Genomic DNA, 27727 nt, shown 5'->3' with positions numbered 1-27727 from the left:
TAACAGAAATTTAAATTTCTGATTCGTTGCATAAAATACAACTTTATTTGTTCTGAGCGAAGTAGTTACAACACACTGTCTGTAACAGGACGTTCGGTGTGGTAGCTAACGCCAGTAGGTAAATCGTTAGAAAGTTCGTGATGGCGAGACGCACTGACTGCTCTCTGTCCGCTAGTAACTTTAACTAACAGAAACCTCTGCCTTTAGTGGTATTGTATGTACTGTATGTTAACCGGGGGGCGTAGAAACGACACAGTGGTCCACAACCCCACGACGACTACCCCAGTCCACTTCACCCCTCCGCTGCCCCACAACGAACCACTCTTTCTGCGTTATTCTGCGGTTCAGTCCCAGGGAACGTCTCACACCAGACGAGTGTAACCCCTATGTTTGCGTGGTAGAGTAATGTTAGTGTACGCGTACGTGGAGAACTTGTTTGCACAGCAATCGCCGACATAGTGTAGCTGAGGCGGAATAAGGGGAACCAGCCCGCATTCGCCGAGGCAGATGCAAAAACCGCCTAAAAACTATCCATAGACTGGCCGGCTCACCGGACCTCGACACGGTCCTTCCCACTCCGGAAAGTCGTGCGTTAGATCGCACGGCTAACCGGGCGAATGTCTTTAGTGGTTGTAACACGCCATTAAATAATATTATTTTTAACTCAGTCAAACGTAGATTTTTAGCTATCGGCACCTCCAGATGTCCCTTCTGCTTCTGTGTCGGCGTAAACACTATAAACTCATTGTTGGCTGTGAGCTCGAGTACCCAGCAAATGCAAAACAGATGTTACTGTCATTCGACTAATATCAATTCTGTTATTCCCGACAGTCACGTCGCCGAGAGTCTCGTTGGATGGTTCAAATGGCTCTGAGCACTATGCGACTCAACTTCTGAGGTCATCAGTCGCCTAGAACTTAGAACCAATTAAACCTAACTAACCTAAGGACATCACACACAGCCATGCCCGAGGCAGGATTCGAACCTGCGACCGTAGCGGTCACGCGGTTCCAGACTGAAGCGCCTTTAACCGCACGGCCACACCGGCCGGCAGTCCCGTTGGAGTGAGCGTATAGTGCCAACAAAGATGGCGACAGGCGCAGAAATCGTTTATGATGCTGTTATAACAGCACAATACCAGTATAAATTGTTATCTGATGCATAGAAGCAGCAGGCAGGTCTTCGTGGACAGCACGATAACATCTGAGAATAGGCTTTTATAAAGATGCATCAAACGCCAACAATATGAGGCAATGGTAAAGCAGGATTTACAGACAAAAAATATCCTGTAATCACTCGTTTGAAGGCAGTACGAGGATTTTGAAGCAGAAATGTTACTGCTTGCAATTACTACAATTTTAGCACCGGAGTACCAAGTGAGTCGGTTTCGCATTTCTACGAGAATACGACAGCGAATGGAAGAGGGTGAAAAAACATTAATGAAACAACAATTTTAATTGTACATTGAACAGATATAATGTGTTATCTGATGCTTAGAAAATCCCCAAGTTATCGCTCACCATATTCACCACCCACGATAAGTTTATCTTCTCACAATTTGAAATTTATAGTCACTTCTTCATGGAACAGAGCATTGCACTGTTATGACAAAAGTCACACATACAGATGGTGGTAGCATCGCGTGTACAAGGTATAAAAGGGCAGTGAATTGACGGAGCTATCGTTTGTAGTCAGTTGAGTCACGTGAAAAGTTTTGCGACGTGATTGTCGCCGCACGATGGGAGTCAAAAGACTTTGAACGCGAAATGGTAGTTGGAGTTATGCGCATGGGACATTCCATTTCGAAAATCGTTAGGGAATTCAATATTCTGAGATCCACAACATGAAATGTGTGCCGAGAATACCAAATTTCAGGCATTACCTCTCAACAAGGACAACATAGGGTCAGACGGCTTTCACTTAAGGACCGAGAGCAGCGGCGTTTGTGTAGAGCTGTCAGCGTTCTGAGACAAGCAACACTGTGTGAAACAGTCGCAGAAATCAATGTGGGATATACGACGAACGTGTCCGTTAAGACAGTGTGCCGAAAGTTGGTGCTATTGGGCTATTGCAGCAGACGACTGACGCGACTGCCTTTGTTACCAGCACGACATCGCCTGCAGCACCTCTTCTGGGCTCGTGGCCATGTCGGTTGGCCCCTTGACGACTGGAAAACCGTGGCCTGGTCACACGTATGAGCCCCGATTGCAGTTGTTAAGAGCTGATGCTAGTGTATGAGTGTGGCGCACACCCCACGAAGCCATGGACCCAAGTTGTCAACGAGGCACTGATCAAGCTACTGGTGGCTTCATAATGCTGTCGGTTGTGTTTACGTGAAATGGACTGACTCCTCTGGTCTAATTTAACCGATCATTAACTAGAAATGGTTAATAGGAAACCTGACATGGTCAGAGGGAAGAAGACGGTCTTACTGTGACTTATTAAATTTAAAAAATTTTAAACAAATCTTTTTTTGCTTAGCTGCAATTTTCCTGTCACTATTAAAATTCGAAAACAAGTTTCGGTTGTATCTGCAACCATCTTCAGGTCGTTCAAAATATGAAAAGGCGGTGAATAAGCACTGAAAAGCATTATCATCTGTAGTCGTGCGACCACATGCGTTCGTAAGTACCAAAACAATAACAGCACGTGGTTCAAAACATCACCGCGAAGAGGCCAAGTTGTTAACCGCAATTTCGATGGTTGACGCTCATAAGGGAAATTGCCCAATTGCATGAGTAGAAGTTAAGAGCTTATTACTTGCGATAGTACAATATGTAGTATCGTGAGAAAAGTATATGTAACAGTTCCAAAACCTGTCAGCTGTTCCGTAGCCTGGTTTACACAACAATAATCCTGCGCGGCGTATAACGTAGCCACCTTTACGAAATATGTACATATTGAAGGATAATATGATAACGTTGCACGCCCACCAGTCTGACAAGACACGCCAAATCCAACTTCCGTAACCGTGGCATACGTTGGTCTCACGATTATACCTGTTATATTATAGCAAGTAACGAGCTTTTGATCCAGCTTCTACTCATGCAGCTGGACAATTTCCCATGTAACCGCCAACCAGCGAAATTACCGTCCACAACCTAGCTTGCTCGCGGTGACATTTGCAACCACGTACTGTTATTGTTTTGGTACTGAAACTAACTCCTTAATTATTTTTTATTAAAGACTGACCCACAGAATTTTCGCTGACAAAGACAACTCAAACTTAACCTATTCATTTATTACCCACAATATACATGCCCAACGCAATCTGACTGCTATACATTGACAACATGACTTCCAATAATTAACACAAAAGAATCACCCTGAATTGCAAGAATTCCTAACAATAATACAAATCCAAAAAATGTGAAATTAAAGAAACATGAAACTACCTCCAACTCTCTTAATTGCCTAAATTCATTTCAATCATGAATCCCCACAGTACAAACTCCATTATTTTTCATAAGTCACTTACCTCACAGAAAATCTTCATAACACGAACTACAGCAATTACAGCAAGTAGCAACTACGCCAGCTAAATAAAAAGATCCTAACTACGATAGACTATAACTACTAGGAGACTTAAGTTATCGAAATAAAGATTTTGTTGAAGAGCAAACAATGTATTTTGAAAATTTTACCTTATTCATGTGACATCCAGTTCCAAAAATTATATAGTTGTCAATAATTCCATATACATGATAGTTCATACATGTAGACATCAATGTGATAACCAATCACATCTAATAGTCGGTGAGGACAAATTCGAGCGTGTTGAACAGCTCAAATTTCTGTCATTAGTTCAAAATGGCTCTGAGCACTATGGGACAACTTCTGAGGTCATCAGTCCCCTAGAACTTAGAACCACTTAAACCTAACTAACCTAAGGACATCACACACACCCATGCCCGAGGCAGGATTCGAACCTGCGACCGTAGCGGTCGCGCGGTTCCGGACTGAAGCGCCTAGAACCGCTCGGCCACACTGGCCGGCTCTGTCATTAGTGATAGATAAACAAGATCAGAGACAGGTAGAAACAAAAGCGAGACTACAAAATGCTAACCGAGCCTATTATGAAATACTAAATCTCTTAAGAGTCCAAACTGCTGAAAAGAAAAACTAAGTTGTGTAATACAATCATCAGACCAGTTCTAATCTATGAGGCAGAAACATGGAGCCCAACGAAAAGAACAGCACCATTTACAAGTGATTGAGAATAAAGTTTATAGAAAACTCTTTGGTCCATATTATGACAATGAATTACAATGTTGGAAGGGAAGACACAACATCGAAGTCCACGAGGCCGGTCGGGGTGGCCGAGCGGTTCTAGGCGCTACAGTCTGGAACCGCGCGACTGCTACGGTCGCAGGTTTGAATACTGCCTCGGGCATGGATATGTGTGATGTCCTTAGGTTAGTTATGTTTAAGTAGTTCTAAGTTCTAGGGGACTGATGACCTCAGCAGTTAAGTCCCATAGTGCTCAGAGCCATTTTTCTTTCAAGTCCACGAGCTATCACAACAACCAACTATAGTAAACATAATAAATGGGCTAGACACCTGATGAGAATGAAAGAAGACCAAATTGTGTTAAGAATATCCAGGGACAATCCATATGGCAAAAGACGAAGGAAGAGACTCAGAAATACTTGGGGCAATGAAACTGATTGCATATGCGAAAGTTGGGGAATAGATAACTGGCAACAGGCAGCACAAGACAGGAGCATCTGGAGGAATCATGTGACACCGGCACGGGAGCTTCGAGTCCCTTAGAAGCCTACTACTACTACTACTACAATAATTCCACTGCCCAAACATTATCAACCAAAGATCCATCATCATACAGTACCTCGCGTATTTTCATCTCACTTTACAATGCATGTCTTACCAGCACAGAGTCTCCACTAAGAGTATCATGTCGGTACACATCCCTGTCCACTCGCTAATCGCTAGTCCGTCCAACCACAGAATCTCTTGCCGAGGGCGCAGAGCGCTGTCAGCGATATTAACACAGCCTTTAGCGCTGCCAACATACAAACAAGCTGCTTACAGTACTTAGAATGCATGTCATCGCATGACTACAGTTAACGGCGCCCTTCAATGCTTCTTCACCGACTTTTCTTATTTTGAACGATCTGAAGATGGTTGCAAATAGCAACCGAAACTATTTATCGAACTTTAATTGCGATAGGAAAATTGCGATCCAGGCTTTAAAAGTTTTACTTTAAAAAAATTATTTAATAAAAGAAATGGTATGTTCCACTTCTTGGAGACCATTTGACTTCATGTTACCAAACAATAATGGAACTTTTATGGACGACAATGCGCTGTCACCGGGCCACAATTGTTCGTGATTGGTTTGAAGAACATTCTGAACAATTCTAGCGAATGATTTGGCTACTCAGATTACATGACAGGAATCCCATCGAACATTTATGAGACGTAATCGGGCACAAAAACCTGCACCAACAACACTTTCGCATTTATGGGCGGCTATAGGGACAGCATGGCTCAATATTTCTGCAGGATACTTCCAACGAGTTGTTGAGTCCATGCCAAGTCGGGTTGCTGCACTATGCCGGAAAAAAGGAGGTCCGAGATGATATTAGGAGGTGTCCCACGACTTTTGTCACCGCACTGTATAGGCTGTATGAATCTGGACGCGCTGCTAACTTGTCTGATGCTTCATCTAAAGACCAGTGGTGTGCACTCCACGTCATATCTAGATCGTAAGTTCGTAAACACAGTGGCGAGAAATCGATGGATTCATTGTGATGGGGATATTATTTAGTGAATGTCAGTCTCTCACCCAACTTCACGTGATTTTTCTGTGTAGGGTTACGTGGCAGATACAGCGTTTGCGCCATTTTTATCAACAGACCTGACAAAACTACCAACTCGTATCGACAAGGCTTTAGAAGACAGTGGTATGAATATGTTACATCGAGTACTGCTGATCTTGATTACATGTTCGATCCCTGCAGAATCCTAAAGGGAACACACATTTAGGATTAGTAACAGAAACTATGAGTTTACGAGTGTGACTACAAAGTTCTGTAGGTTGTCTTCTTTTTCCTAGCATTGTCCCACAAGCATTGGGTTCGCTTGTTGTGGAATTTACAATTCCATGATATAGTAGCTTATTTTATTTCGTGGCTAGATGGTTAGCTAAGCTAAGGGACACAAGAGGTTAGCTAAGCTAAGGGACACAAGTCGACAAGTCGTGTGATACACCTGTCTGAGAATCGTCCATACTTTCTTCTGTCATCTACGGTTTTTTTTTTTTTGAAAAGTTATGCAGTACTGGGTCAAATATATATAATATAGGTTCACTGCCTTTTTAATAACCCTGCATTGAAATTATCGAACTTTAATTGTGATATTGAAATTGCGGTCCACGCATTACAAATTTTACTTTAAAAAAATTATTTAATAAAATAAATGGTTATTTTCGGCTTCGTGGAGCCCGTTTGACTTCATTTTATCAAACAATGATGGAATTTTTATAGATGACAATACACCATGTCACCGGATCACAATTGTTCGTGACTGGATAGAGACAGTACATTCTTGAGGAACTAATTGACATTACGAGTTATGCTCAATTGTTTTTCAATATTTAACTGTTTGCTCACGCCACGACAAGTTTCATTAAAGTAGATCTGTCCAAATATTGCGTTCCACAATAACAAAATCTGGGCGCAAAATATACGAATCTGATATTTCAGATTTGCATAGTTTCAAATATATGCAATTACTGACGAAAGTAACCAAAATATGACCTGTTTGTGTCCACTCATGCCAGCATTCATTCCACCTAAATTCTACAAATATTTATGCTGGGTCGCCTTCCGCGAATGTGCGCAGGAATGGCTGCATATTCGTCTTATGTCGGAGCTCCGGAACAACTCTTCAGGAAGCTGCTAGTCCAGTCCCACCAGGTTGGTCCAGTTTGACGAAACTTTTCATAGCATCGAAGTCCCGTCCAGGACCAAAAATGGCTCTGAGCACTATGCGACTTAACTTCTGAGGTCATCAGTCGCCTATAACTTAGAACTAATTAAACCTAACTAACCTAAGGACATCACACACATCCATGCCCGACGCAGGATTCGAACCTGCGGCCGTAGCGGTCGCTCGGCTCCAGACTGTAGCGCCTAGAACCGCACGGCCACTCCTGCCAGCCGTCCAGGACCAACAGAAGGGCCACAAGAACTACTTCCTTAGCGGTGCGAGGAGGCTCTCTTCACCCTTTCCTTCAAATCACATATTTTCGTCTTTAGAGCTGTTACATTTATCTGTTATTATTGTGTGATTACAGCTGATGCACCCGCCGTATAAGTTTAACGACAGTTTACCTGCCTTGACTTTTGAGGGACGGTAGATGAAATACGGTACCTTGGAGGGGTTGGTGGTGATGAAGGTGACCTGGTGGCCCCTCCTGGCCAGCTCGAGGCTCATCGTCCTGAGGGGTCCCTGGTGGCTGACGGCAGGAAACGGCACGACGGACAGGATTTTGGCCGCCTCTGGGGCTCCCAGAGCCGACAGCACCAGAAGCAGCAGCAGGCGGGTCTCCATGGTGACCTGTCAACATCAACAGCTCTGCTGCATTCGTCACACACGCTCCTGTCGTTACGATATGATGTTCACTGTGTTGCATGCACAGTAGAAGCAGTGAAACAACTACCGTATATGTGCGGCCAGATTACACGAGTATGTCGGAGCATAAAGTATGTTGCCAGGAAACTGGTGTAGAGTAAGCAGTACAAAAGAAAGAGTAAGACTTATAGGGATACATGTGGGGTCCCACAAGGTTCCATTTCAGGGCCCTTACTTTTTCTTGTGTATATCAATGACCTTTCATCAGTAACATTACCAGATTCCAAGTTCGTTTTGTCTGCCGATGATACAAACATTGCAATAAATAGCAAATCAAGTGTAGTCTTAGAAAGATCGGCTAGTAAAATATTTGTGGATGTTAATCAGTGGTTCCTAGCCAATTATTTGTCACTAAACTTTGAAAAAACACACTACATGCAGTTCAGAACTTGTAAGGGGTGTGCCACGAGTATATGCCTAACATACGATGACAAGCAGAAAGAAGAAGTGGAGAGTGTTAAATTCTTGGGATTACAGCATGATAATAAATTCAACTGGGAGGAGCACACCACAGAACTGCTGAAGCGTCTTAACAAATCTCTATTTGCAATGCCAATGGTGTCAGACATAGGGGATATAAAAATGAAATATATATATCTATATATATATATATATATATATACATATATATATGGTGTTACAAAAAGGTACGGCCAAACTTTCAGGAAACATTCCTCACACACAAATAAAGAAAAGATGTTATGTAGACATGTGTCCGGAAACGCTTACTTTCCATGTTAGAGCTCATTTGAGTTTCGTTAGTATGTACTGTACTTCCTCGATTCACCGCCAGTTGGCCCAATTGAAGGAAGGTAATGTTGACTTCGGTGCTTGTGTTGACATGCGACTCATTGCTCTACAGTACTAGCATCAAGCACATCAGTACGTAGCATCAACAGGTTAGTGTTCATCACGAACGTGGTTTTGCAGTCAGTGCAATGTTTACAAATGCGGAGTTGGCAGATGCCCATTTGATGTATGGATTAGCACGGGGCAATAGCCGTGGGGCGGTACGTTTGTATCGAGACAGATTTCCAGAACGAAGGTGTCCAGACAGTAAGACGTTCGAAGCAATTGATCGGCGTCTTAGGGAGCACGGAACATTCCAGCCTATGACTCGCGACTGGGGAAGACCTAGAACGACGAGGACACCTGCAATGCACGATGCAATTCCTCGTGCAGTTGACGATAACCCTAATGTCAGCGTCAGAGAAGTTGCTGCTGCACAAGGTAACGTTGATCACGTCACTGTATGGAGAGTGCTACGGGAGAACCAGTTGTTTCCGTACCATGTGCAGCGTGTGCAGGCACTATCAGCAGCTGATTGGCCTCCACGGGTACACTTCTGCGAATGGTTCATCCAACAATGTGTCAATCCTCATTTCAGTGCAAATGTTCTCTTTACGAATGAGGCTTCATTCCAACGTGATCAGATTGTAAATTTTCACAATCAACATGTGTGGGCTGACGAGAATCCGCTCGCAATTGTGCAAATCACGTCATCAACACAGATTTTCTGTGAACGTTTGGACAGGCATTGTTGGTGATGTCTTGATTGGGCCCCATGTTCTTCCACCTACGCTCAATGGAGCACCTTATCATGATTTCATACGGGATACTCTACCTGTGCTGCTAGAACATGTGCCTTTACAAGTACGACACAACATGTGGTCCATGCACGATGGAGCTGCTGCACATTTCAGTCGAAGTGTTCGCACGCTTCTCAACAACAGATTCAGTGACCGATGGATTGGTAGAGGCGGACCAATTCCATGGCCTCCACGCTCTCCTGACCTCAGCCCTCTTGACCTTCATTTATGGGGGCATTTGAAAGCTCTTGTCTACGCAACCCCGGTACCAAATGTAGAGACTCTTCGTGCTCGTTTTGTGGACGGCTGTGATACAATACGCCATTCTCCAGGGCTGCATCAGCGCATCAGGGATTCCATGCAACGGAGGGTGGATGTATGTATCCTCGCTAACGGAGGACATTTTGAACATTTCCTGTAACAAAGTGTTTGAAGTCACGCTGGTACGTTCTGTTGCTGTGTGTTTCCATTCCATGATTAATGTGATTTGAAGAGAAGTAATAAAATGAGCTCTAAAATGAAATGTAAGCGTTTCCGGACACATGTCCATATAACATATTTTCTTTCTTTGTGTGTGAGGAATGTTTCCTGAAAGTTTGGCCGTACCTTTTGGTAACACCCTGCAGATATATATATATATATATAACTTCTGCACAATTTCAGTGCAGTAATGTGTGCATTGTTAATCTGAAGGAAAAATGTAGACCGTCTAAATGATGAAATTACGCTGTCATAACCTTCAAAATCGCTTCTATAAAGGAGGCGAGTTCCAGGCAGAGAGTCGTCATTGAGTTGTTTTCGGTGGAAAACCCGCGAATCGCGAGTACGGTAAGTCGCTGGGTGAAGCGCCTGTCATCATCGCAACCAGGTCGCTTAAACCTGTCCCACATTCCTCCCGCCTGCCGGCCGCACACGGCTGTGACTCCTGCAATGTTGGAACGTGCGGACAGTCTCATGCAAGGTGGCCGACGGATCGCAGTTGAGACAACACCTCCCTGCTCAACTGGACGTCTCTGTTGTTAGTGATGACACACTCGTCCGCCAGCTGGTGTACTCAAAGGCGTGTGGCCGCTGGATTCCTCACTGCCTAAGGGAAGACCATAAAGAGAAACGAAGGTCCATCTGTGCAGGATTGCTTGACCGTTACGAAGGTGATCGTGACAATTTTTTGTCGAATTTCGTCACAGGCTATGAAACATGGATTCAGAACCGGAAACAAAACGGCAGTCCATGCAGTGGCGCCACACCACTGCTTCTCCCAATAAAAACTTCAAAGCTGTAGCCCCAGTCGGTAAAATTACGACGACAGTCTTCTGGGACTCTGAAGGAGATGCCCTGTTTGCCTCCTTCATGGTGCAGCGATGTAACGATCAACTCTGAAGTGTATTGTTCTACCTCAGGAAATTGAAAAAACGACTTCAGCGTGTTCGTCGCCACAAAAACGCAGACGAACGTCTCCTTTTCCATGACAGCGCAATGCCTCACATAAATCTGCGCACCCGAGAGGACTCAGAAAACTTCAATGGATTGTTCCTCGTCGACTCTACAGTTCGGATAACGCATCTTCCGACATTCATATGTTTGGCTCATTGAAACAGTACGTGGATAATGGAGAGGTTATTGATGCAGCAAGACGTTGGTCCGACGTCGACCATAGAGTGTTACCATGCCGGCAGACAGGGCCCCTGTAAGGCCGTCGTTTTGAACGGAGGTTTTGCTAAAAATAGGGTTTTTTAGCCAAAAGATTGGGGAATAATAGCGTGTGTTCTGTAACGTCACCGGTTTCTCTAGTTGGTAGTTGATAGATTAGAAAATTGATCGGCTCTGGCTAAAACTCGGCGATAGTCGGTAGAGCGATGATACTGTTATTAGGTAAAGACGACGTTACAAAAAACACTACTAAACTGAACTCTCGACGTGTGCGTGATATTTACTTCACCAATTGTGACCAATATTACGCTACTGGTCGTAATTAACTCGTTTATATTCGATGGTTTAACAGTTGTTATTAAAATATTAAATATAATTTCTATTCAGTTCCACCGACACCAACTTCCCCATAGTTTGGTTGTAATTTCAAATCTCTAATAAGTCGTAACATTGTGATTGCTTCCTAACGTCAAAGAGTTTGTATATATGCGCTGAGCGCTTCAGTCAAATATTATCACAGCACGCCAAAGATCACACTTATGTCCCTAAACAATTTTGTAATTTGGAATCACAAATGCGTAAATTCCCACAAAAGGGTGATTTATTTCACAATAACTATCACTTCCTAACAAGGCCGTGAGGAAGAAGCTTTCCCAGGTGGTGGGGGGGATTTATAAATTATCTGCTTTAAAACTATTGCCAAGTTCCAGAGTCCACTTGCAATTACGAGTGAAGTTAATTGTCTATCACTGTTTAATGCCTAACTAGAGTTGAGTTCGAGTTATTTAATTAAAAAGTTCACTTCATTCTAAAATAAGGTAGTCCTCTGAATTCTAAACGATGTTGTAGTTGAAATCAATGTTTCGTTTCACTGCGTCATAGTAGATCGCAATTATCAGTCCTCGAAAAACAATCTAACCGCGCCTACATATACGAGTATTCAAACAAGTCTGACTAGCTTCGGCAACTCTCGTAACATAGTGACAATGGATCAAATTTTCCTTAGCCATTACTCACGATTCTCAAAGAGTACTCACACGAAGTATTCTTTGAGATCGTTGGTTCTACTTTGCCTATTTTTAATTGTAATGATTTTGCGATTTACTATGATTTTGAGTTTGAGTTTACTGAGATTCTATCTTTCTTTTGTAAGTTGATAAATTACTAAGTATAAGGTTCTTGTTTCAATTACTGGTTATTATCCAAATAATACTGTTAAATGGAACTTTGGTTACTTGTTCACTTCCCATGGAATTTGGAACTCGTTTTGGGGAAATTTTTGGGGTATTGGTTGCTATTTTTTTCTTTCATTTTTCGTCCGAGGAAGTGGCATTACAGTTGTAATCCTGAACAAAATCGACCTGCTTTCAGAAAAAAAAGTGTTGTATTAGGTCTCGTGCAAGAACGTCAGAAATTATTTGGTTACATGTGTTAGCAACTCAAGAGGAGGTAAAATACCATTATAGAAGAGGGTATCATTACCATGAGTCATTTGACATCGAATACTGCATAAAGGCCTGTTCCAGACTTCAGGTGGAAGCAACGAGGTTGTTTCTGTATATTTTATAATCTCATCCAAACACTTTCGGTTACGTCATCTTCGTGGTCCTTTCTTATATATTGGAAGCCATCAAGGAACTTTCTTGAGCCACCTACCGCCCATTTTTATGGCTAAGTGTTCACTTCATCTCCACTTCATTTTAATGACTTTCAAGATTACTCGTTAGTGTTCCTGTTTCCCGCATCCTGTTTGTCTTCCTGTCTCTATTAGTAACTCCCGATATGTGTCACTCTACTGCTTGCTGAGAAACTCCCAGTTTTTGAATGTTCTTCTGATTTACAGCCCAGATCTCCTTGCAGTTAGGTAAATCTATTAATACCCACTGATTACAAACGAAACTTTTCCGGCATATAATCTTAATTTTTAAACTGTAAACAGGTTATTAAAAACACTCCAGTAAGTTTTACCATTTTATTTATATGTTTTCGTGTCTACTCTAGTGTCGTCTTCAGCTGGCCTAAGTGCAAAAACTCATCAACTTGTTCTACAAATTCATTATTAAATTGTACTTTTTTCCTGACAAGTCTTCTTTGCACATTACATTAAATGTAACTGACTTACAGGCCTACTTACAAACTTGTTGTGTTAAGTTCTTTCACTCTCCACTGATTTTCATCTGCAACACATGCAAACACTGTAATGTCGTCAGGAAAACTAACATATTTATCTTGATTGTTTTCGCACCGCAGGAACTCCCGTCAGGACTGGTGCAAAAATTTTTGATGTTAAGGGATCTCCTTGTCTGAGTTCTCTTCAGTTATGTGTTCCTCACTATTCTGATGAAGTGTATTCGATATTGTAACATTTATACACATGTTCTTCAGTGTACCAACATTGATTGACTCAAACCGTTGCTTCTCAAGGGCTATCACTATACATTTGGTTGAAAGTAGTTCAAAAGGATTCATGAAGTTTATAGACCCCCGACATAGAAGTAATTCATACCTCTTGCTCTACTCGATAACTCCGTTCAAAATGATCCAGTGTGCTATAACATTTTATTTGTTTATTTTCGCTCTATATAACAATCAGTTTTCGGATATTGTCATAAATTTAGTTCGCATGTAAGAAGCTTAGTTCACATATGTATAAATATATACATTGATAAAAAGAATGAAGATCAGAAACTATCACTTTTTGCTGCAAAAACAAGCTTATGGTTAAATTTACTGTTATACAAAGCAAGATTACAATTCGAAGTATAAATGCGTACATTGATAAAAAGAGTGAACATCTGAAATTATCCGCTTTTTCTTGCAAAAACAAACTTAAGGCTGTATACGCTGTTACAGCTAAGAACTTGACCCTGGTTGGATCCATCAAAGACGGCTAACAACTAAAAAAAGCGGGCGTTTACCTAATCCCCTGTGAGTGTGGTATTGCATATATAGTCCAGACGACACGAACTATCCAGGAGCATTGTACAGAACACCAAAAGTTTACATCAGCAATAGCAGAACACTGTATTTCCACTGGACACTCAATGGAATACAATAGAACAAAAAGTTCAGCTCCATTTTCCAGTTTCTGGTATTTAGTAATCAAAGAAGCGATGGAAATACACCTTAACGATCTAATAAATCGTGACAAAGGCTTTCAACTGGATAAAAATTGGAATCCTATAATTAGAATTGTCCAGTCACAGCGGAATCGACAGGATTAGATCATTTCTCACTTCCACCACCGACGGCAGCACACACAACTCGGCTGTCCCGCGCGTGTCATCGCCTGACGCATGCGCCCAAAGACGCCAGCACATTTCGGATGCGCGAGATACGGCATAAATACCCTGAATGCACCTGGGCTCTTCAGCAGTTGTCTGCTCACCTGAAGATGGCCGAATGTCTCTGGGCTGAAATGTCTTGGTAGAATGTGGACGGGATCCGGTTGCACAACCGGAAATCATTAGAAGCAGATTTTTTTTCTTGCAACAACTAACTTATGGCTGTAAACACTATTTTAAAATCACACATTACAACTTGAAATCTTCTACTGAATAACAGCTTTTCTCGTTTAATAAATGCTTCAGTTTATTCTTTAAGGGGTTAAAGTTAGCCGTCTTGACATCACTTGGTAGTCTGTAGCAAAAAATTGTTCCTATTGTATGTGGACTACAGTCCATAGCTCCTATTTTTTACTTGCAATTCTGTGAAAATTCCTCCCCCCTCCCATGTACTGTAGATATATATTACTGTTTAATACATTATGTTCTGGATACGGTTTCACAAATATGATTGCCTGCGGGACGTACATAGAGTAGATGATAAGTATTTTACATTTTCTGAAATTGTCTCTTGGTTACCCTATCTACCATTTTTGCTGCCTTTTCTTGTATTCTAAAAAGCCTGTTTGTATATACCGCTGGTGCCCCACCTTGTATCTCGATAGCAGGCTGAAGATATGAATGTGTGTCCAAAATATATTTGTCTTTAGCTACCATTGCCCAGGAAGGCTCAGATCCCTTTCAGTAGATACACATTCGCACTGATTTTCTTAGAGATATGATCTATGTGCTCTTTCCATGACAGGTGTTCATCAGCAACAATGCCAAAAAATTTGTATTTAGTAGTACGGCTAATACAGGGTGTTTCAAAAATGACCGGTATATTTGAAACGGCAATAAAAACTAAACGAGCAGCGATAGAAATACACCGTTTGTTGCAATATGCTTGGGACAACAGTACATTTTGAGGCGGACAAACTTTCGAAATTACAGTAGTTACAATTTTCAACAACAGATGGCGCTGCAAGTGATGTGAAAGATATAGAAGACAACGCAGTCTGTGGGTACGCCATTCTGTACGTCGTCTTTCTGCTGTAAGCGTGTGCTGTTCACAACGTGCAAGTGTGCTGTAGACAACATGGTTTATTCCTTAGAACAGAGGATTTTTCTGGTGTTGGAATTCCACCACCTAGAACACAGTGTTGTTGCAACAAGACGAAGTTTTCAACGGAGGTTTAATGTAACCAAAGGACCGAAAAGCGATACAATAAAGGATCTGTTTGAAAAATTTCAACGGACTGGGAACGTGACGGATGAACGTGCTGGAAAGGTAGGGCGACCGCGTACGGCAACCACAGAGGGCAACGCGCAGTTAGTGCAGCAGGTGATCCAACAGCGGCCTCGGGTTTCCGTTCGCCGTGTTGCAGCTGCGGTCCAAATGACGCCAACGTCCACGTATCGTCTCATGCGCCAGAGTTTACACCTCTATCCATACAAAATTCAAACGCGGCAACCCCTCAGCGCCGCTACCATTGCTGCACGAGAGACATTCGCTAACGATATAGTGCACAGGATTGATGACGGCGATATGCATGTGGGCAGCATTTGGTTTACTGACGAAGCTTATTTTTACCTGGACGGCTTCGTCAATAAACAGAACTGGCGCATATGGGGAACCGAAAAGCCCCATGTTGCAGTCCCATCGTCCCTGCATCCTCAAAAAGTACTGGTCTGGGCCGCCATGTCTTGCAAAAGAATCATTGGCCCATTTTTCAGATCCGAAACGATTACTGCATCACGCTATCTGGACATTCTTCGTGAATTTGTGGCGGTACAAACTGCCTTAGACGACACTGCGAACACCTCGTGGTTTATGCAAGATGGTGCCCGGCCACATCGCACGGCCGACGTCTTTAATTTCCTGAATGAATATTTCGATGATCGTGTGATTGCTTTGGGCTATCCGAAACATACAGGAGGCGGCGTGGATTGGCCTCCCTATTCGCCAGACATGAACCCCTGTGACTTCTTTCTGTGGGGACACTTGAAAGACCAGGTGTACCGCCAGAATCCAGAAACAATTGAACAGCTGAAGCAGTACATCTCATCTGCATGTGAAGCCATTCCGCCAGACACGTTGTCAAAGGTTTCGGGTAATTTCATTCAGAGACTACGCCATATTATTGCTACGCATGGTGGATATGTGGAAAATATCGTACTATAGAGTTTCCCAGACCGCAGCGCCATCTGTTGTTGAAAATTGTAACTACTGTAATTTCGAAAGTTTGTCTGCCTGAAAATGTACTGTTGTCCCAAGCATATTGCAACAAACGGTGTGTTTCTATCGCTGCTCGTTTAGTTTTTATTGCCGTTTCAAATATACCGGTCATTTTTGAAACACCCTGTATATGTGCCAATGGAGGTGTAGATTGTGCATCGTTTATGTTCTGATTATAGCTAAGCATGAATTGTATTGTCACTGTCTTCTCTTTATTTACAAGCAGCTTATTTGCAGTAAGGTAAGCTGACAGAAAACTTTAGTTGATTTCACTTCTCTTGGCAGCAGTTTGTACATCACGGCCCCATCATAACTTGCAGTTTTGTGGTTCACTTAAATCATTAACATGCACAAGGAACAGAACGGTCCAAATATACTTCCTTGAGGCACACCAAATTGAAGTATCTTGTATTTTGATTTAGTTCTTACCAACTGTTAATTCCTTTTATAAGTTAGCTTGATGCACTATTTCCTGTCTTTCAAATAGGTGGTAAGTAGTTGTAAGGCTACCCCTCCCCCTCATGCCCTATTCTTCTAATTAGTGGGGTAGAACTGTATGATTCACAGTATCTAAAGCATTACTCATATCCAGAAAAGTGTCTGCTAACTTGTCTTCATTGTCTGATATTACATGAATAAATAATGCTACTGCTGTTACAGTAGATCTTCCTTTTCTGAAACCATGTAGCAGATTGTTGAATGGATTGTGTTCGATGAAATATGCCTCAGATTGATTTAATATTACTTTCTCCAGTAGTTTTCCAAGTTCTGAAGTCAAACATATTGGACTGTAGCATTTTGTGTCAGTTTTCATTCCCTCTATATACACTAATAGAATTTCAATGATTTTCAAAGCCAGCTTTTCCATTACTTATTAAAATCCAGTTTTTTTCTGTGCGCTGGGTGAACTATTTGTAAATTACAGAGAGAAGGCTGATCGGTCTGTAGTTTTTAGGTTTTCTCTGCATCTTAGGAAATGAAGATGATACAGACACAGATAAAAAGTGACAATTATTTAACAATGCCGGCCGGGGTGGCCGAGCGGTTCTAGGCGCTACAGTCTGGAAACGCGCTACCGCTATGGTCGCAGGTTCGCATCCTGCCTCGGGCATGGATGTGTGTGATGTCCTTAGGTTGGTTAGGTTTAAGTAGTTCTAAGTTCTAGGCGACTGATGACCTCAGAAGTTGAGTCCCATGGTGCTCAGAGCCATTTGAACCATTTGAACAATGGTGATAGGGAAAGAACAAGAACTGTCGCATGTGCGAAAAAAGGAGAAGAAAAAACTCTCTCGTGGAACAAGTCAGCTATTAACAGGAATGTAATAGACTGTAAACATCTACACAAAGTTATGTTATATGCCTGAGAGGAAGTGAGGAGATACAACCATTTGATCACTTGAAATGGCTGGCAAGACTGTAACAACAGTAGGCAAATTGTACAAGAAAATCAATGTCTCCTATGTGTTTGTACGTTTCAGGGGATGACCAGAAACGTAGATGCGTTGTATAAAAGAATTCAACAGAAAGCCAACTGAAGATTGTTGTATCACGTGTATAACATAACATAATATTGTCTTCCAAAAAGCCTGGGCAACAGAAGCTATGCTAGAAGATTGGAAAACAGCATTCTACATCTACATGGATACTCTGCGAATCACATTTAAGTGCCTGGCAGAGGGTTCATCGAATCACCTTCACAATTCTCTACTATTCCAATCTCGTATAGCGCGCTGAAAGAATGTACACCTATATCTTTTCGTACGAGCTCTGATTTCCCTTATTTTATCGTGGTGATCGTTACTCCCTATGTAGGTCGGTGTCAACAAAATATTTTCGCATTCGGAGTAGAATCGCAACGAAAACGCCTTTCTTTTAATGATTTCCAGCCCAAATCCTGTATCATTTCTGTGACACTCTCTCCCACATTTCGCGATAATACAAAACGTGCTGCCTTTCTTTGAACTTTTTCGATGTAATCAGTCAGTCCTATCTGGTAAGGATCCCACACCGCGCAGCAGTATTCTAAAAGAGGACGGACAAGCATAGTGTAGGCAGTCTCCTTAGTAGGTCTGTCACATTTTCTAAATGTGTTGCCAATAAAACGCAATCTTTGGTTAGCCTTCCTCATAACATTTTCCTAGTTATTTAGTTGAATTTACGGCTTTTAAATTAGACTGATTTATCGTGTAACCGAAGTTCCTTTTAGCACTCATGTGGGTGACCTCACACTTTTCGTTATTTAGGGTCAACTACCACTTTTCGCACCATTCAGATATTTTTTTTCTAAATCGTTTTGGAGTTTGTTTTGACCTTGTGATGACTTTATTAGTCGATGAACGACAGCGTCATCTGCAAACAACCTAAGTCGGCAGCTCATATTGTCTCCCAAGTCGTTTATATAGATAAGGAACAGCAATGGGCCTATAATCACTTCTGTTTTTCTCGATGACTTTCCGTCAATTACTACGAACCGTGACATCTCCGACAGGAAATCGCAAATCTAGTCACATAACTGAGACGATTATGGAGCTAATGGATCAGCACACTCCGAAAGGAACCGAATTGGTATACAGTCTGTACCAGACTTGCTTTTATTAAGTGATTTGAGTTGCTTCCCTACTCCGAGGATATTTACTTAACTCACGCAGTCCACAAGAAAGGGTATAAAACTGTCCCCCGACAACAGGAGTGGACTTTCCCTGCTTCCATTGACTTGCACAATTCTTTCAAAAGCATTACAACACAGGGTGGAGAGGCAAATGGATCAGCAGGTAGGAGAGTACCTAGAAGGGTTTAGAAAAGGGAGGTGCTGTTCAGAACAACTTTTAAATCTGAAATTTATAATCAGGCATAGTAAAATGAGAACCAAAATTATTTACGTAACATTTGTAGATTTTAAAAAGCGTACGATTCGATTGAATAGGAAACATTATTCAACACCTTAATAGAGTTTGGAGATGACAACAAATCAGTGGCCATTCTAAAAAACACACTAACATATACATAATGCAAAATTAAAATTTTTGGTAAAATCTCCGAAGCTTTTGAGATCAGAAGTGGCGTAGGACAAGGAACCAGTTTGTCCTTACTGCTGTTCAGTTGTGTACTAGGAAAGGTAGTCAGCGTATGGAGGAAAAGAACAGAAGTATAAGAAATTTAAAAAAGATCACAATTGGAAGAAACCGCGATTCTCTGAAATAGACGTTTGGCTTTTACATACAACATTCCATTTTAGCTAAATCTATAGAAGATGTTAGAATGAAGATAAATTTCCTACAATATATTCAAAAGCAGCCCTATATTTATCTTAAAAAAAAACATAGGACAGCTGGGAAGAAGGTACCGAAATATATGGAAATTGATTACGGAAGAATAACAAAGGTTACAAAATTTTGATATTTTGGTGTAACAATACAGCTGAATGCATTGGACAAAGAAGCTATCTTAGCAACGGCTAGGAAACTGGAGGCAGCTTTCCAATTTACAAAAGACATATATAACAAAAAGTCTATTTCCACAACTGCAAAACTCCAGCACTACAACATTGTCATTAGACTCATTAGACCTGAATGCCTCCATGCTTCAGAATGTTTTTCGTTTAAGACAATACAATCAAACTATTGGGTGATAATAGAAAAAAAGGAAAGGAATGTCTTGGGACCAATATATGACAATGGCAAATGAAAATTAAGAAATAATAAACAAGTTTGTGGAAAAATGGAACGAAAATTAGACACAATGAGGAAGACAAGACTTGTATTCTATGGACAGCTAGAAAGGGTAGACGAAAAAAAAGGATTTAAAAAGAATTTTTAACTTTTTTGACTGAAACCCGATGGATGGCCTGGAACAAAGAAATTAAATCAGATCTGAGGGAAATGGAAAAAAACTGAGGAAAAAATAGCAGAAAGAGAAAAGTTCGGACCAGGAGAAAACAGAGAAAAAGGCGGGTGCAAGACGGAATAGAGAAAGAGAAGAAAAATTATTCGTTCTCACTTTTGTCTTTTACTTGGACTGGTGCTGTCGCTGATCGATGTACAGGGTGACACAAAAGTCTATTAAAATTTGATAATTCGTTACCTCACGGCATAATGTAGGTTGAGAAGTACCAATTGACACACATGCTTCAAATGACATGGGGTTTTATTGAAACCAAACACAGGTGCACATATATAACAAAAAATATATTTCCACAGCTGCAAAACTCCAGCACTACAACATTGTCATTCATCAACACTACCTGTAGTCCAGGGACAATGTTCTGAGCGGTACTGTACAGCATGTCCGTAGGCATCTTGAGAAATTGCCGTCGGATGTTATCTTTTAGCATCCCTGATGAGGTTGGATGATTGCAGTGGACTTACGACTTTAGGTAACCCCCACTAACCACGGATTGAAGTCTGATGACCTGGGAGGAGAAGCATTTACGGAGAAATAAATTTTATACACGGTTCTCATGTGGCGTCGCTAACGTGTTCTGTCCAGTGCCATCTGTTGAGCGGTTTTTGCACTCGTTTTAGGTTTCCATGTCATTTCACTAACATGTGTCAAGTTTTACCTCTTCACCCAGAGTATCATGTGAGTTAGTACATTTTCAAATGTTAACGGACTTCTGGGGCACCCTGTATGAGGCATACTGCAATTATATATCTTTTTGTCTTGAGACATATAAAACAATATTCTCATGGAGTTAATTTACATTCGACTTCCAAGTCCTTATTGAGATCAATTCTGTCACAAATATAAGCATTAAAGTTTTTACATATATCACCATTCCACTTTGGAACACTGCGAATTGCTTGAGTTCAGACAGCGAGCGAGGGTACACAAAAATTTCGCGTGTGGTTTTTTAAGGCATTGTGGGTTGCATAAAATGTTTCGGTAGGGGCAACTAAATCACCCTGTTAGTCGATTGATATCAATATATTCATTTCTCGTAAACTGTTTGTACGCAGGACAAACGAAGTAATGCCACCTTTAAAAACTTGCCTGGAATTTCTGCTTCAACTAGATGTGTCTTTACAATGTGACGGTAGACTTCGGCCTACCATTTATGTACACATACCAAATGCTCAGCCATTAGTATTAATGATCGTTAACCGTTATTCTGCTTAGCCCAAAAGCTACCGAATGTGTTTAAAACAGGACCAGAGGTAGCGAATGTAAAACAAGACCGAATCCCAGTAGTTTGATTTCTTGGTAAGTATAAAGGCCACCAGTAGCATTAGGATAGCCAAAGTACTCGCCTCTGAGAATACTATCAATTGCCAAAAACATATTTTTTTTAGGATCATAAAGACAGAGTGAAGAGAAGCAGTCGCATAAAAGTAGTTGTAGGAATGGTGGATGACAGGCTATAGTTCACCGGAAGAGTCGTATGCAAAGGTAATCATAAGAGAAAGAAGTAGGTCATAAAACACTCGTTAGAGTAATTCTTTGGTACTGCTAGTCAGTCTGAGACACTTACCAGGGAGGCCTAATGGAGGAGATGGTGGAGATCCATAGAAGATACACGGATTCCCACAGCTGATCATTCAGTAAGCTTGAGACAATCGTGAAGATGTTCATCAAAATGAAGTGGCAGACACTGCGAGAAAAGTGTAGCCAATCACAGAGATTTACTGTTGAAACCGCGAGACCCTACATAACGAGTAAGAATTTACTGACATCTTACTTCCTTAAATATACGTAGTGAGTCACTAACTATTGCCACTTATAATAACTCCGAAAGTATGATAGTAGCTGAAAAGTTTGTGGGACAAATGTTGCATGGGACAACGGGGGCCATAATATGACGATGGCTTTTTGTTGCTTGGTGCGGTCGCGTCTGAGATATGAAGGTCAACTTCGTTTTTTTAAATGGCATGCTACAGTTTGGTACTTATTTTCTGATAGCGGCTATCGAGACGAATCCAGTGATGTGTAACAGTAAGGTCTTTTAAGGTCAACGAAGGTCAAAAAGGTGTCATGAACGTCCATTTACAGAAGGTGTTCGAAGTGATGACAATTGGTATCAATGCAGTGCTACAGTCTCGTTATCATGGATTGTGTGGTATTCCTTATCACTTCGGCGCCTATCGAAGCACATGCTCTGACAATTCTGTCTCATATATCGTGCAAATAGTAAATAGTCGCCGAATACAGCGTATCCATCTAACGTGCCATTGACATGTAAACACCAATCGACGGTTTCGCAATACAACACTAATAGGAACGGTAAGGCTAGTATCGTCGAATCAAGCGAATGTGAGTGATGTAGAACAAATCGATATGCTTCTCATTTACGGCGAATGCCAACGAAATTCAGTGAGAGCTAGAGACTCACACGCTGAAATATATCCTCAACGTACTCACCCTACACGTCGTACATTTAAATATGTGTATGATAAATTGAGAACAACTGGATCTTTAACGCATAGGAAACTTATCCGACAAAGGAAAGTTAGTAATGAGGAAACGGGAACTGGTACTATTTCCACTGTGGTTCGAGACCCTTGTGTTAGTCGGCGTCAAATCGCAAGGGACTCTGGCATGCGCCAGGGTACTGTTCTTAGTGTTCTGCATCGCCATAAATATCATCCTTACCATATTACTCTCCACCAAGAATTAACTGGTACAGATTGTATGCGCCGCATTGAATTCTGCCGATAGGCTCAACTTCAGATTCAGACTGATGACACATTTATTAATTTGATTTGATTTACTGACGAGACTACATTCACAAACCATGGGTATGTTAATTTACATAACATGCATTATTGGGCAACTGAAAATCCATGTTGGCTGCGGCAAGTTGCACACCAAAACCCGTGGTCGGTGAATGTGTGGTGTGGGATTCTGGAGGTCAGAATTATAGGCCCCTATTTCATCGAAGAAAATCTTATGGTAGGAAGTATACGACATTCGTGCAAGAAATATTAGGTCTGTTATTGTAAGAAATAACTTTAGGGACAAGGAACAGAATGTGGGCCGGCCGTAGTGGCCGAGCGGTTCTAGGCGCTACAGTCTGGAACCGCGCGACCGCTACGGTCACAGGTTCGAATCCTGCCTCGGGCATGGATGTGTGTGATATCCTTAGGTTAGTTAGGTTTAAGTAGTTCTAAGTTCTAGGGGACTGATGACCTCAGAAGTTAAGTCCCATAGTGCTCAGAGCCATTTGAACCATTTTTGAACAGAATATGGTATCAACACGATAGATGTCTGGCACATTTTTCGCTGATGGCTAGAAATGAGTTGCAGAGACAATTCCCAAATCGTTGGATTGGACGCGGAGGAGATGTGTCGTGGCCGGCTCGTTTGCCAGACTTGACGCCTCTGGATTTTTTCTTGTGGATATTCGTAAAAGACATTGTTTATAAAGACGTTCCAGCTACACCTGAAGATATGCGAGGGAGAACTGTCAGAGCATGTACTTTGATAAGTGCCGATGTGATAAGAAATACGACTCAATCCATGATAACAAGATTGCAGCACAGCACTGACATCAATGGTCACCACTTCGAACCCCTTCTGTAAATGGACGTTCATGCCACGTTTGTGATCTTCGTTGACCTTCAAAGACCTTATAACACATAACTGGATTCGTCTCGATAGCCACTATCAGAAAATAAGTACCAAACTACAACATCCTATTTAAAAAAAAAAACAAAGTTGACCTTCATATCTCTGAAGCGACCCCACCTGCAGCAACAAAAAACCAACTTCATATTATGGCCCCCGTTGTCCCATGCAACTTTTGTCCCAAAAAACTTTTCAGCTACTATCATACTTTCGGAGTTATTCTTGGTGGCAATAGTTAGTGACTCACCCTGTGTATCTAGCAAAATTACCACGACAGTAAAACCTGAGAAATCTGAGTTTACCAACAGTCGTTGTTACGTCGTACCATTCTCGAATTAAAATGATAAAACGTTGGGAGAAGAGGCAGTTATACATGAAGTACATTTTGCCACGACCTAAGATGAATTGCAGAGAATGGTTGCACATTTGATGATATTTTCATCAATTATTATGAATGTGCGTGAAGAGGAACAAGTGCAGAGCATATTAACATATATTAAAATGAAGATTATTCAGATTAATAGTAACATCACGCAAAAATACGAGGTGGCAATGAAGGAGTAGGGTCTAAAGGTACTGCGGGAAAAAGGTGAAGTTTACAACAGAGACGGTGTTAAGCAGAGTTTCTTCAAAATGAAGTCACATGGTCACGGTGTGACAGATGTTTGTTATCTCTTCGAGGACTTCTGTCAGGTTCAGCCTTCGCTCATTACTTGTACTTATGAAGCGTCACGTACTGCAAAGTGTTCACTAACCTCAGTAAGTAACGAGGCTTTTTCGCGCACGTCGGCTACGCACAAGATGTGAGCACGTGGAGGTGCGGCCCTGCTGTGGACTGTGTGTAGCGACTGCTCGCTCTGCTGTCCGCCGGGCCACTGCCGGCTACGAAAGCTTCGCCAGCTTCTATAACTCGGAGCGACCTTGAGATGCGCAGCGTTACGTCATCGCTGCACACTCGCAATTATCACACCGCGCAAGATAGCCGAGATACGGGACTGTTCAGATATAGCGTGTTACCGCGGTCAGGGTACTGTCGATGGCTCGATGCTACAGTCGACTGTCTAGAACATACAATGGCTGACATGATATGACATGCTGTTGTGCAACAATATCGCGTTCTCCACTGAATAGGAATGCACTCACCATACAAACAGCAACTCTAACAACTGTCGTAGTATAGAAAATTGACGAAATGTTGCAGCTCCCAAACTGGCTGTTTAACAGCGGTAACTATTGCAAGCCAGAGTTCTAGTGCTAGATTCGGATTCAGTTGTTCCGAATCTTGCTTCTTTGCACTGTATATGTCCACCTTCCCGGAAGTAAGGAGTGGCTCGTGTAAACTACGTATACTTTTTCTTTCTTCCATGTCCTAGGGTATCCCATTTACATCTTCATCTACATCTACATCTACATTTATACTCCGCAAGCCACCCAACGGTGTGTGGCGGAGGGCACTTTACGTGCCACTGTCGTTACCTCCCTTTCCTGTTCCAGTCGCGTATGGTTCGCGGGAAGAACGACTGCCGGAAAGCCTCCGTGCGCGCTCGAATCTCTCTAATTTTACATTCGTGATCTCCTCGAGAGGTATAAGTAGGGGGAAGCAATATATTCGGTACCTCATCCAGAAACGCACCCTCTCGAAACCTGGACAGCAAGCTACACCGCGATGCAGAGTCTGCCACTTGAGTTTGCTAAACATTTCCGTAAAGCTATCACGCTTACCAAATAACCCTGTGACGAAACGCGCCGCTCTTCTTTGGATCTTCTGTATCTCCTCCGTCAACTCGATCTGGTACGCATCCCACACTGATGACCAATACTCAAGTATAGGTCGAACGAGTGTTTTGTAAGCCACCTCCTTTGTTGATGGACTACATCTTCTAAGCACTCTCCCAATGAATCTCAACCTGGTACCCGCCTTTCCAACAATTAATTTCACATGATCATTCCACTTCAAATCGTTCCGCACGCATACTCCCAGATATTTTACAGAAGTAACTGCTACCAGTGTTTGTTCCGCTATCTTCACCACCCTAAATAACTGTTTGTCCAGATGCAAACTGCAAAATTTTTCAAGCAAATGTTCTTTAGACGTCAGGAGGACATCAATAAGCATGATTGCCTTTGTTGTAGCTGTGGTGTCACCGCCAGACACCACACTTGCTAGGTGGTAGCTTAAATCGGCCGCGGTCCATTAGTACATGTCGGACCCGCGTGTCGCCACTGTCAGGATCGCAGACCGAGCGCCACCACAAGGCAGGTCTAGAGAGACGTACTAGCACTCGCCCCAGTTGTACGACGACGTTGCTAGCGACTACACGTACGAAGCCTTTCTCTCATTTGCCGAGAGACAGTTAGAATAGCCTTCAGCTAAGTCCATGGCTACGACCTAGCAAGGCGCCATTAGTTACTTCATGAATCTAAGGAGTCTCACTTGTATCATCTAGAATACTGTATACCAAAGTAGTAGCTACGTTCTTTTCTTTATCACATTCATCACGTATCCTGTTCCAGACTTCGCGCCAGTCAGCGTGTGTGTACGTGTGCCCTCTCGGCTACCCGTCTCTGTGGACTGGCTACCTTGTCAGTCCACTACAGTAGCTTTATTTTTTACAAAGATATGAACAGCCGTATGACTTTTTTAAATAGCACCCTGCACTTTTTATTCGGTAATTCATTTCCTCTCCTAAAGACCTACTCAAAAATGTATCACAGTGTACCATTCACTGAAGCACAAGTTTATTGGCCGGCCGGTGTGGCCGTGCGGTTCTAGGCGCTTCAGTCTGGAACAGCGTGACCGCTACGGTCGCAGGTTCGAATCCTGCCTCGGGCATGGATGTTTGTGATGTCCTTAGGTTAGTTAGGTTTAAGTAGTTCTAAGTTCTAGGGGACTGATGACCATAGATGTTAAGTCCCATAGTACTCAGAGCCATTTGAACCATGTGAACAACGTTATTAATTACATACATGACTTTGAGCCCGGGATCAAAAACTCTTCCACTTGCTGGAGTTGTCAGGAAACAAATGAAAACCAAGTAAAAACATAACATAAAATTGACTTTGACTCTCCTGTACCACTGCCCAGAAGTAGAACATTCAAAGGTGCTCAAAGTGATGACCCTGGACACCGATACACTGATGCACTCGTTGAACGAAAAAGTTATTTACTGCTTCCAGTGTTGCTTGTTGAAGAAAATTACAAGCAAGCACGATACGTTCCTGCATGTCCTCTGGAGTTGTTGGAATATCGCGATAGACAACTTCTTTAATGCATCCCCAAAGAAAAAAATCCAGGGGATTTAAATCAGGAGACCTTGCAGGCCAAGTAACTGTTCCTCCTCGACCAATCCATCTGGCAGGATACCTTCGGTTCAGAACACGACGTGCACGCAAGGCATTATGTGCTGGACATCCGTCGTGTTGATAGCACAGAAGAATTCTGGTTCTTACCAGCACTTTACTCTATGCCTACCCTACACAACAGTACTTAAAAGGACTAAACTACTGTACTAAATGTACTGGTACATAAGAAAACAGTATTGCAATTACTGTTCTACTAACTTACAAGTCCCCATACATGAGTTGCATTTCTGTCTTCCCTTCGTTGGTGTGCATTCTACTCACACAGCTCTTCAACTGACGATGTTTACATATGTCCTCTGCCAACGTCAGCACGTGGATGTGTTCCACTACCCCGAGTACCTGCA

The 27727-nt window shown here is 42.1% G+C and overlaps 1 protein-coding gene across 1 annotated transcript in view; it reads right to left on the bottom strand.

The window, feature by feature from the left end:
- Positions 1-24885, bottom strand: part of LOC126252609 (UDP-glucosyltransferase 2-like) — a 60149-nt gene extending 35264 nt beyond the window's left edge. The window contains exons 1-2 of the mRNA XM_049953510.1: positions 24776-24885; positions 7399-7584 (exon numbers count right to left, since the gene is read on the bottom strand). Coding sequence (XP_049809467.1) covers positions 7399-7578 — 180 coding nt within the window. The 5' untranslated portion in view covers positions 7579-7584; positions 24776-24885. The remainder of the gene's footprint in view (positions 1-7398; positions 7585-24775) is intronic.
- Between the last annotated feature and the right edge of the window lie 2842 nt (positions 24886-27727).

Source organism: Schistocerca nitens, chromosome 4, assembly GCF_023898315.1.
Source record: "Schistocerca nitens isolate TAMUIC-IGC-003100 chromosome 4, iqSchNite1.1, whole genome shotgun sequence".
In the NCBI taxonomy this organism is placed as follows: Eukaryota; Metazoa; Arthropoda; class Insecta; order Orthoptera; family Acrididae; genus Schistocerca; species Schistocerca nitens.
This window is presented reverse-complemented; position numbering and strand designations above follow the sequence as displayed.